General features: G+C 38.9%; 2 protein-coding genes across 4 annotated transcripts in view; one reads left to right on the forward strand and one right to left on the reverse strand.

Annotated features, from left to right (window-relative positions):
- Window positions 1-12,198, reverse strand: part of TNFRSF17 (TNF receptor superfamily member 17) — a 140,104-nt gene that overhangs the window by 108,501 nt on the left and 19,405 nt on the right. The window lies entirely within an intron of this gene.
- The window catches only part of GSPT1 (G1 to S phase transition 1), a 36,578-nt gene that overhangs the window by 9,877 nt on the left and 14,503 nt on the right, over window positions 1-12,198 (forward strand). For 2 of the 3 annotated variants that reach the window (XR_014840774.1, XM_021086591.2), the window contains exons 2-10: window positions 2,193-2,237; window positions 2,341-2,382; window positions 3,659-3,883; window positions 5,014-5,047; window positions 6,557-6,634; window positions 8,297-8,477; window positions 9,068-9,222; window positions 9,391-9,531; window positions 11,708-11,801. Coding sequence is in view for 2 of the 3 variants with exons in the window: in XM_021086591.2 (XP_020942250.1) it covers window positions 2,193-2,237; window positions 2,341-2,382; window positions 3,659-3,883; window positions 5,014-5,047; window positions 6,557-6,634; window positions 8,297-8,477; window positions 9,068-9,222; window positions 9,391-9,531; window positions 11,708-11,801 (995 nt within the window). In the remaining variant the exon portion in view is untranslated. Of the gene's footprint in view, window positions 1-2,192; window positions 2,238-2,340; window positions 2,383-3,655; window positions 3,884-5,013; window positions 5,048-6,556; window positions 6,635-8,296; window positions 8,478-9,067; window positions 9,223-9,390; window positions 9,532-11,707; window positions 11,802-12,198 lie in introns of all 3 variants that reach the window. The other variant, XM_021086589.2, reaches the window with a different exon arrangement.

A 12,198-nucleotide genomic window follows, 5' to 3' on the forward strand; every position in this document is an offset into this window, starting at 1 on the left:
ACCTCCTCCATGCCTAGTGTGGCATGAACTTAATTCATTTAGCACTGCCTGGCTTTTTCTAAAAATTGAGTGATTTTTCCTTGCCTTATCTATAAACTTTGAAATAGGGAAACAAAAAATATTTATCTATATTATGTCAAGTATAATGCCTGTTAACCCTCCAAACTGAGTTCAAAAGATTTTTTTTTCCCCTAGTTTTTCTTTTTCTTTGGCTATGCCCACAGCATGTGAACGTTCCTGGCCAGGGATTGAACCTGTGCCACAGCGGCAACCCAGGCTGATGCAGTGACAACACCAGATCCTTAACCTGCTGTGCCACAAGGGAACTCCTCCCCACCCCAAGTTTCTGTCAGTCACATAGATCATCTTAGATCTAATCATCTTAGATCTTTCATTCTTCCTTTCTTCCTACTCCTGTCAGATATTGCCTTCATTATCTCTGCATTTAACTCCTCCTCTCTAGCTGTACTGCTCCTTTGTCCTGATGGCATACTTTCTTATAAGTAGTGATGTTGGTCTTTCTGCCTTGTAGTATCCTTACCTCTCTAGTTCATCTAGAGAATGATCTTAAGTGACACTTGGCATGTCATATCTTTCCTCAAAAAAATTGGCTGCCTTTTACCCTTCAGAGACAGGAATTACTTTCTTCAGCATTTTGTGTTATTGAAGATTGGACCCAACATTTTTTGTTGCCTTATTGGTGTTAATAATTTCTGAGTACTGATTTTAAATAAGAGTTTTGGAAGTTCCCTTGTGGCACAGCTGGTTAAAGATCCAGCATTGTCGCTGCTGTGGTGCAAGTTCAGTCTTTGGCCCAGGAACTTCCGCTTGCCATGGGCACAACCAAAAAAATAAATAAAAAATAAATAGGGAGTTCCCATCATGGCACAGTGGTTAACGAATCTGACTAGGAACCATGAGGTTGCGGGTTTGATCCCTGCCCTTGCTCAGTGGGTTAAGGATCTGGCTCCAATTAGACCCCTAGCCTGGGAACCTCCATATGCTGTGGGAGCGGCCCAAGAAATAGCAAAAAAAAAAAAGACAAAAATAAATAAATAGGAATTTTGCAGGTTATGAATTCACTGTTCTTTGTTACTTGGTGTGCAGGATTCATGTGACTTCAGATTCTTTGATGCCTTTTTGCATCTTGTAGATTCTTTAATGCAAGAGTACTTAGATATTAGAGTATCATTTAAGTTTATCAGCTCTGAAAATAAGTTTATATTCTGGGGCATCAGTATATCATACATCTCTTCTAGTGATGTCATAGGAAGATGTGCAGTGTGACAGTTGTGGAAACGATTGTTGCTTGACCCTAGATGCCTTTTTTTTTTTTTGCTTTTTAGGGCCACACCTGCAGCAAATGGAGGTTCCCAGGCTAGGGATTGAATCAGAACAGCAACTACCGGCCTATGCCACAGCCACAGCCATGTGGGATCTGCGCTGCATCTGTGCTACAGCACAGCTCAGCGCAACGCCAGATCCTTAACCACTGAGCAAAGCCAGAGATCAAACAAACCCTCATCCTCATGGATGCTAGTTGGGTTCGTTAACTGCTGAGCCGCAAGGGGAACTTCGACCTTAGATTCTAATATAAGACAAAATTGGCATCACTGTAATCACTTTTCCTGAGATGATGTAAGGGCTTACATGCATTTCAGAGACTGTGTATGAATGTCCTTTTATTTTATTGTTACCAAATAGACTATTCAGGGATCTTGATGATAACATGTATGATTATAGAATCTTAAAAAGGCCCAATCGTTGCCTTCTTGGGCTAGACCTACCAAGAGAGAAGTAATGTGTATTTATTGAGCAAAGTCTCACTGACTTGATGTGAATGTACTTGGCTGCAGATTACTTTTACAGTATCTGTGAAGGAAAAGTTTATGAAGCAAATTCAGAGAATAAGCATGCTTTCCGAATACATTTCAGTTACTGAAAATATTTTAATTGGCTGTAATTGGCAGTTTTTTTAACATTCCTGCTGCATGTGGAAGTTCCCAAGCCAGGGATTGAACCCAGGTAGATTTTTTTGGTATATTAAAGAGACTCTTTGAAAGCTTGAATTTACCATTGGTCTGAATTATTAAGGTTTTTGTTTTGTTATTGAACTCTATTTTTACTGTATTTTAAAAAATAAAATGGATGTATAGGTCTCATTTTTAATAAAACTTATTTCTATTAAACAGCACCTGTGGAACCTTCTCAAGAGGAGCAGTCATTGTTGTGTGAAGGTAATTTTCTATGATGTGACTCTTTGACTACCTAATTGGGAAAACATTAAGTTGTCTAGATATTGTTTTGTAAATATATATTATATCTCAATTCCTTGTCTAGGTTCAAATTCAGCTGTTAGCATGGAACTTTCAGAACCTGTTGGTAAGAAAATTTCTGACCATATTAATACAGTAATATGAAACTCTTTCACTCTCAAGATTTAAGGTGCAAATGTAAGTGTTATGATTATTACAATGCCTCTATTTAAAACTGACATTGAGTATTGGCTGTTAGGATTGAGAAAGCAGAATCTGTTGAGCATTAATGCTGCCATGATAAATCTATGACGGCAAATAGGAAAGAACAGAACCAGGTGGAAGAATGCTAAAGTCAGTTTGAGCCATTCTGTGAAAATTTTCCTTCCTCTTTCTTTCTTCCCCATAATTCCCAAGGTGATTAATAAGGTTGATGCTAAAGTTATATAACTTGCAGAGGAAAAATAAAAGGTCTCCTAAATCTTTTCACACTTTTTTGTCTTCTGATTTTGAACTTTGAACTCTCTTTTACGTCTTTTTTTTTTTTTTTTTTTTAGGGCTGCACCCATGGCACATGGAGGTTCCCAGGCTAGAGGTCGAATCAGAGCTATAACTGCCAGCCTACACCACAGCCACAGCAACTCAGGATCTGAGCCGCATCTCACGGCAACGCTGGATCCTTAACCCACTGAGCTAGGCCAGGGATCAAACCCATGTCCTCATAGATACTAGTCGTGTTTGTTAACTGCTGAGCCACAATGGGAACTCACTCCCCCCCCTTTTTAGGACATCTTGACACTGGAGTAACTGGGCTCTTAGGAATCTAAGATCTCCTGTTCCTGCTTTATTTTTCCTTATGAAGCTGAAGCTTCATTAAAGTAGCAATCTCTCATAATCTCTGAATCAGAGCTGTGATGTCAGCAGTGAGGCCAGCTTGCCTGTTTCTGTCATGAAAGAGATTTTCTGTGTGTGTGTGTCTCTCTCTCTTTTTTTTTTTTTTTTGTGTGTGTGTGTGTGTGTCTTTTTGCCATTTCTTGGGCCGCTCCTGTGGCATATGGAGATTCCCAGGCTAGGGGTCTAATCGGAGCGGTAGCCACCAGCCTAGGTCAGAGCCACAGTAATGTGGGATCCGAGCCGTGTCTGCAACCTACACCACAGTCACGGCAACGCCAGATCCTTTAACCCACTGAGCAAGGGCAGGGACCGAACCCGCAACCTCATGGTTCCTAGTCGGATTCGTTAACCACTGCGCCACGACGGGAACTCCTCTGTGTGTCTCTTGATGTCAGGAAATAGAACTGAATATATATATAAAGTTCTATTTGCTTTTTGAAACTATCTATTTTATAATAAGTTTTATAACAAACTTCTTTTGGAATACTAAAAGTGTCTTATTTCAGTAGAAAATGGGGAGACAGAAATGTCCCCAGAAGAATCATGGGAGCACAAAGAAGAAATAAGTGAAGCAGAGACAGGGGTTGGTCCCTTGGGAGATGGAAGGCCCACAGAGGAAAGTGCCCAGGAAATGATGGAGGAGGAAGAAGAAATACCAAAACCCAAGTCTGTGGTTGCACCGCCAGGTGCTCCTAAGAAAGAACATGTAAATGTCGTGTTCATTGGGCACGTAGGTAAGTTTTATTCATAGCAGTGATAAGAAAGGACCAAAGTCGTCAGGTACAGCAAACGTAGAACATCTTAGCTACTTGAAGATGTAATAAAACTGAACTAAATTGATCTAAAATGTCTTGATTTTTTTAACTCAATAGGTTTTTTTAGCTGGCCCCAGATTGCCAGCTCTTTGTTCTTCAAGGTTGTGATAGCGTGGAAGCTAGAAGAAAAAGCTTCAGAATGTTTGTATATAGTGCATAATTGGTCTGTAGGCTGCTGCTGATGACTTAGCATCTTATGGGACCTATTATTATAGAAAATGTGCCTGTATTTTTTGCCTGAATTCAGTTAAGTTTTGGTATTAACTTGACTAGGTATTTTAGTTTCCCATGTTTAAGGAATTGATAATTTGGAGTAATTTCTGGATGTTATCACATTGCTGGCTGAGCACACAAAACAAAGCCATATCTAATTTACTTAAGATATTTTCTGACAATCTGACTTAAGCCCAAAATTGTGAGAATAGAGAATTATGTGCCCCATTTTCTTTATCTTATCTCTGCCTTCACCTGGATTTGATGATAAATCCTTTTGCTATTTTTTTTTTTTTTTTTTTTTGCTGTTTTTTTTGACTGTACCCATGGCATGCAGAAGTTCCGCAGGTCAGGGATCCAACCCACCAGGGCTTGAATCTGGGCCTCTGCTGGATCCTTAACATGTTGCATCACATGAGAACTGTTCTTTTAGTAGCAAGAACTCCTTTGAAATTTGTAAAGGAGTACCTACATTGGCTAAGAGTGAAAGCAGACTATTGAAATATAGTTTACAGGTCTTTGGCCTCTTTTGCTCTTCTTTGAGTCTCCCCTTGAGTAATTTATATTCTTTTGCTCCAGAAAGCCAAGGAGCAATCTGTTCAAGAATTCTTAATTTATCATTAAAGTAGTTTTAAGGTGTCTTACTTTCAAAGGGAACTCATGACCAGAATTTATGACCCAAATTCCTATCATTGCAGTTGCTTTTGCAAGCTGTAGTTACATATGTTAAATGGACCTTTTAGTTGTGTTTGTATATAGTGATTGTGTTTTGGTTGTTTTGGTTGTTTTTTCCACACCTATGGTGTGCATATTTTTGATGATGTTGTTACTTTTAGATGCTGGCAAGTCAACCATAGGAGGACAAATAATGTAAGTATATTTTTGGGTAAATGTCTTGTTACCACTCTAAGTCTCTCATGGAACATTAATTAAATATATTTCTAAAAGTTATCTTTTAGATTTGTTAATAAAAACTAATGTAGAACCGTAGATTATAAGAAATCTTAGTTTGCCTTAAATATAATTTTCTAGGGAATAATGAATCTGGGGGAACTGGTTTTTTCTTCATCAACTCCTTAAATGTTTGTGGATTTATTCAAAGATAGGTAGCCTGGCTAAAGTGCTAAATAATTTTTTATCATATCTAGAAGGCTTCTAGGTATGAAAATACCATTGTTGACTTCTAGTGGTGTGTTGTAAAATGGAAAAATATTTTAAGTTAAAACATCCATTTATTTATTTATTTATTTATTTATTTATTTATTTATTTATTTATTGTCTTTTTGCCATTTCTTGGGCCGCTCCCACGGCATATGGAGGTTCCCAGGCTAGGGGTCCAATCGGAGCTGTAGCCACCAGCCTACAACAGAGCCACAGCAATGTGGGATCTGAGCTGCGTCTGCAACCTACACCACAGCTCATGGCAATGCCGGATCCTTAACCCACTGAGCAAGGCCAGGGATCGAACCTGCCACCTCATGGTTCCTAGTCAGATTTGTTAACCACTGAGCCACAACGGGAACTCCAAACATCCTTTTATTCTCTCTTAAATTAGGCCCATTTCTTTAAGCTGTATCATCAGAGGATCTAGAGGGCCTGTCTTCATTGTCTTGCCTTGTTCAGTAGTCTTGATCTTGTCATTTACTTCTGAAAATGTCCACAACAAACCCTAATAAAATGGGCTATTACGTGGGAATCCTTAACTAAGGCTCTGTGGAAGGAAGTGACAGGCCTGTTGGATGTTGTGTTTTAGGAGAGTGTATATTTGGGAATTTTCTTTGGTATTTCACTAAGATTCTACACTCAGAATGGTTAAGAGTATGCACTACAGATTGCATTTAGTTGCTATGACTCCTTGGTCTTTTCCACCTTATGACATTCCCTCTACCTCAGTTTTGTCTTTCATTATCTTCATAATTTGAGGAGTGTTTGTTATTCAGTTAATTTATGGGATATTCTTCGATTTGGGTTTGACTGATATTAACAATATGAGGTTATACATTTTGACAGGAATGTCAGAAGATCGGTTGTGCTCTTATCAGAGCATCCTGTTACAGGGCACATGATAGCAATAGTATTCAGTATGTTTTGTTCACTCCTGGTGATAGTCATGATTACCTGGTTAAGGTGTTGTCTGCCAGAATTTGTCACTGTAAAGTCATTATTTTTTCCCATTTTGGGGGGGAGATAATTTGATACTATAAATATCTTTTCCGTTGAAACTTGTGATCGTTTCACCATCTACCCCAGTGGTACCTTTACTTTAAGGTAGCTGTTTTATGGAGTTTGAAATTCCAAGAGCTTTTAAAGATTTTCTAACTTTACAACTGAATATTTTGTAATTAAATGTTTATTTTTCTTTTCTTTAAACATTTTCAGGTATTTGACTGGAATGGTTGACAAAAGGACACTTGAAAAATATGAAAGAGAAGCTAAAGAAAAAAACAGAGAAACTTGGTAAACTTTTTGACATTATAAATTACTCTTAGGAGTTCCCGTCGTGGCGCAGTGGTTAACGAATCCGACTAGGAACCATGAGGTTGCGGGTTCGATCCCTGCCCTTGCTCAGTGGGTTAATGATCCGGCGTTGCCGTGAGCTGTGGTGTAGGTTGCAGACGCGGCTTGGATCCCGCCGTTGCTGTGGCTCTGGCGTAGGCCGGTGGCTACAGCTCCGATTCAACCCCTAGCCTGGGAACCTCCATATGCCGCAGGAGCGGCCCAAGAAATAGCAACAACGACAAAAAGACAAAAGACCAAAAAAAAAAAAAAAAAATTACTTTTAAGGAAACTCTGCCTACTTCATGAGGTCTAAAGGTTTCATAACAGGAAAAGTCTCCAATTCTCCTCATTACTACCCAGTAGATCAGTTCCTGATAACTACATAACTTAAAGCAGAGAAAATGTGGAAACAGCCAAACATCCAGGATAACAATAGGAGACTTGTGGAATAAATTATAAAATACCCATTTAATTGAGTCTTTACCTAGCCAATAAAATTTCATTTATAGTATAGTAACCAGGAAAAGAATGGATGTTACAGTGGAATTTGGGGGTGAAAGCAGGTAACATAATAGTACTTAGGATATGATCATTAACTATGTGGATAAACATTTGAAAGAAAAAAGAATTATTGACAGTTGTTGCCTTTGCATGGTGAGAGAAAGGGCCAACTTTTTCTTTCTCAGCTAAGCTTTATCTAAATAAGACATTGATGGGTTTTTTGGTTGTTGTTTTTTAAATTCTGTATTAAGGGGAAAAATACTAATCAGTGTAATACTAAAAGATAGATTACCTGCTATGAAATACAGAGGATGAGGTAATTTAAATTACTAAGGGTTTTGGTTTTGTTTCATTTTGTTTTTTGGCTGCACCCATGGCATGTATGGTTCCCAGGCCAGGTATCAAACCCAAGCCACAGCAGCAACTACACTGGATCCTTCACCCATTGCACCACAAGGGAATTCTTAGTGGCCTTTAGTTTTGAAAAATACCCTTAGACAGCCATTATTTGTATTATACTTTGTGCTTGATGATTGTAACAGTGAAATGTAAAGGAACTTGTTACATAACTCAGAGTGATCTTGGCATTGGTACTAAGTAGTTTTTCTCTGTTCACAGTTCATAAAAAATGTTTCCTTATAGAATATATAATTGACAGTGTTATATGTAAAAGCTTCAAGTGTTTAAATCAAAATAATACAAGTTTTAGTCATTTAATTTTTATTTCTACCCAGTGCTGTTCATGATTTAGCTGGGAATTCCCATTGTGGCTCTCAAAAATGAACTTGTCTAGTATCCATGAAGTGGTTTGATCCCTGGCCTCGCTCAATGGGTTAAAGATCCAGCATTGCTGTGAGTTGTGGTGTAGATCACAGATGTGCCTCGGATCTGGCATGGCTGTGGCTGTGGCTGTGGCAGAGGCCAGCAGCTGCAGCTCCGATTCGACCTCTAGCCCCTTCCATTTGCCACACTGTGGCCCTAAAGAAAAAAAGAAAAGAAACTGCTGTATGTTGGACATAAAGCTGATGTCATCAATTAAACCTTTAATGTTAGAAGAATATTTTTGAAACTTGGATGTTCTTACCATGAAATAAAATTCTTATTTTAAAATTATTTCAGGTACCTGTCTTGGGCCCTAGACACAAATCAGGAAGAACGAGACAAGGGTAAAACAGTAGAAGTGGGTCGTGCCTATTTTGAAACAGAAAAGAAGCATTTTACAATTCTTGATGCCCCTGGCCACAAGAGTTTTGTCCCAAATATGATTGGTGGTGCTTCTCAAGCTGATTTGGCTGTACTGGTAAGGAAAGACATTTCCAATTCATCCGTGTATTTGTTAGCAGCCCAACTTAAAATTTAAATAGTTTACCTTCTAAAAGCAACTGTAATATATAGAGTCATAATTTTCACTTTTTTCTCACTAATCTGTCCAAGAAATCTTCATAATTTGATTTAGTCATGAAAACGTTTTAGCTTTTCTCCATCACTGCTATTACTTACTGTTGTGTCAGAAATTAGTGTCCACTGAATGCCAAGCCTAATCTAATTTGTACCCAATAAATGTACTGTAGGTACAGTAATGAATAAGAAATATCTGTTTAAAGGTCCTTAGTCATTTTGCAATTTGGAGTGGGGAGGGGTAGGTACATTCACACTAAATCACATATATGTTTGAATTATAAAATACAAAGGCATCCTAGATTTTGGAAAATTGGGAATCTGAAGATTTACCAAAATCTTAAAGCATTAAGACATTGTGACATTCAAAAGTATTTGTTATGCATTTACTTCTATTTTTTTGAAAGAAGTGTCTGATAAACTAAAAGATATTTTATTGCTAGAAGAGTGTACCAGAATGTATAAGGATGAATATTTCATTTTTTGGAATAGGTAATCTCTGCCAGGAAAGGAGAGTTTGAAACTGGATTTGAAAAAGGAGGACAAACAAGAGAACATGCAATGTTGGCAAAAACAGCAGGCGTAAAACACTTAATTGTGCTTATTAATAAAATGGATGATCCAACAGTAAATTGGAGCAATGAGAGGTAAGCTTGGATGCCTTGAGTGTTTTTTTACAGACGTTACTGGGATAAAGGATGGTATGGTTACTCTATGCTTTTTTGCCTTGGGGTTTTTCTAAACCTTTGTTTAATGATGGCATTTCAGTTGGTTTACCTTAAAATTCAGTTATTTATATTTATAAATATTAATAGATATGAAGAATGTAAAGAGAAACTAGTGCCATTTTTGAAAAAAGTTGGCTTCAATCCCAAAAAGGACATTCACTTCATGCCCTGCTCAGGACTGACTGGAGCAAATCTTAAAGAGCAATCAGATTTCTGTCCTTGGTACATGTAAGTAACCTTTTCTTCCTTCTAAAAAAATGTTTGTGTCTGAAGAAGTAATTAAAGAAAATACTGACAGTGACTTTGGCCATCTTTTAATTGAGTTGTCTTTTTGTTACTGAGTTAAGAGTTCTTTATGCACTGGATACAAGTCCCTTATCAGATACACTGTTCGCAAGTATTGTCTCCCATTCTGTGTGCGTTGTTTTTTTTGTTTTTTGTTTTTGTTTTGTTTTTTTGTTTTTGGAGTTTGCCATTTCTAGGGCCACTCCGGCGGCATATGGAGGTTCCCAGGCTAGAGTCAAATCAGAGTGGTAGCTGCTGGCCTATACCACAGCCACAGCAATGTAGGATCCAAACTGTGTCTGTGACCTACACCACAGCTTACAACAATGCCAGATACTTAACCCACCAAGTGAAGCCAGGGATGGAACCTGCATCCTCATGGATACTAGTCGGGAGCCACAATGGGAACTCTCTTGATGGTGTCTTTTTTTTTTTTTTTTTTTTTTTGTCTTTTGTCTTTTTTGTTGTTGTTATTGTTGCTCTTTCTTGGGCTGCTCCCGCGGCATATGGAGGTTCCCAGGCTAGGGGTTGAATCGGAACTGTAGCCACCGGCCTACGCCAGAGCCACAGCAACGGCGGGATCCGAGCCGCGTCTGCAACCTACACCACAGTTCACGGCAACGCCGGATCGTTAACCCACTGAGCAAGGGCAGGGATCGAACCCGCAACCTCATGGTTCCTAGTCGGATTTGTTAACCACTGCGCCACGACGGGAACTCCTCTTGATGGTGTCTTAATACTGATGAAGTCTAGTTTATTTCTCTCTTTTTTTTTCCCCCACCTCTTCGGCATGCTGAGGTTCCCAGAGCAGGAATTGTACCTGTGCTATAGCAGTCACTCAGGCCACAGCCATAACACTGGACTAGTAACCCACTGAGCCACCAGGGAACTCCTATTTTTTTTTCTCTTAATTGAGCTTTTAGTATCATGCCTGGGAAAGTGTTGCCTAATCCAGTTATAAAGAGTTCACCATGTTATTATTTTCTTCTGCACCTACTGAAGCTCTTAGATTTAAATGGGTGTTTCATTTTGGATTATATATTTAAGACAAAAGTCTTTTTTTTTTTTTTTTTTTTTTTTGGTCTTTTCTAGGGCCGTTTCCTGCAGCATATGGAGCTTCCCAGGATAGGAGTCAATTCGGAGCTACAGCCGCCAGCCTACGCCAGAGCCACAGCAACACCAGATCTAAGCCACATCTGCAACCTACACCACAGATCACAGCAATGCCCAATCCTTAACCCACTGAGCAAGGCCAGGGATCGAACCCGCAACCTCATGCTTCCCAGTCGGATTCATTAACCACTGAGCCATGATGGGAACTCCTAAGACAAAAGTCTTAGTCTTTAGTTTAGTGGGTGTTTAAATTCTTTTTGAATTTTGTTATTTTGTCCCCAAGATTATTTTTGCTATTCTGGGTCACTTGAATTTCCATATGAACATCAGGACCAGCTTGACAATTTCTACAAAAAGGCAGCTGGAATTTTTTTTTTTTTTTAGGGCTGCACCCACGGTATGTGGAGGTTCCTAGGCTAGCGGTCCAATCAGAGCTACAGCTGCCGGCCTACACCAACAGCTCACAGCAATACCAGATCCTTAACCCACTGAGTGAGGCCAGGGATCAGACTCGCAACCTCATGGTTCCTAGTTGAATTTGTTTCCGTTGGGCCACAACGGGAACGCCAGGCAGCTGGGATTTGAATAGGGATTGCATTGAATCTTTAGGTCATTTTGGAGGAACCATTGCCATCCTAGTCCAGATACTGCAATTTTAAAGGGGAAGGTATTTTATAGAAGCCTGATTTCAGAGCTTGAAAACTCCATAAAAATTAAGTAATAGAGTCATTTTGTTATAGAATGTGGGCTATTTGCTATGAAAATTTTTCTGAATCTTTGTGTTTATGGGGAAGCTTTAAGTTTATGAGGAAGCTTTTTCATTATATTGAGCTATTTTGGGGTTTTTTTTTTTAGAAATTTCTGTGTAATAAATGAGATGAATTTGTTGAATGAGGAGTATATGGGTAGAATGAAAATATTGTTATAACCATATTTTTTGTATAGAATCATATAATTTGAAACTTTAACATTTATGTTGACTCTTTGGATATCATTATGTTCTCAGTGGATTACCATTTATTCCATATCTGGATAATTTGCCAAACTTCAATAGATCAGTTGATGGACCAATCAGGCTGCCAATTGTGGACAAGTACAAGGTAATTAGAATATTTTTGGGTTTTTTGTTTTGTTTTGTTTTGTTTTTTTGCTTTATAGGGCCGCACCCTCAGCATATGGAGGTTCCCAGGCTTGGGGTCTAATCAGAGCTGTAGCTGCCGGCCTACACCACAGCCACAGCAATGCCAGATCTGAGCCACGTCTGGGACCTACACCATAGCTCTCGGCAACACTGGATCCTTAACCCCCTGAGGGAGGCCAGGGATCAAACCCACAACCTCATGGTTCCTAGTTGGATTTGTTTTCGCTGCACCACAATGGGAACTCCTATTCAGTTGGGGTTTATGGGGGGTGATGAATTATTTTGTTTAAATTATGAAATAATTTTTTTTCCTTGTCTTTTTAGCTATTTCTTGGGCCGCTCCCGCGGCACATGGA

This window comes from Sus scrofa, chromosome 3, assembly GCF_054392235.1.
Source record: "Sus scrofa isolate SSC_HxYL_T2T_F1_AM1 chromosome 3, Sscrofa_HxYL_maternal_Yorkshire_Landrace_v2.0, whole genome shotgun sequence".
Taxonomy (NCBI): Eukaryota; Metazoa; Chordata; class Mammalia; order Artiodactyla; family Suidae; genus Sus; species Sus scrofa.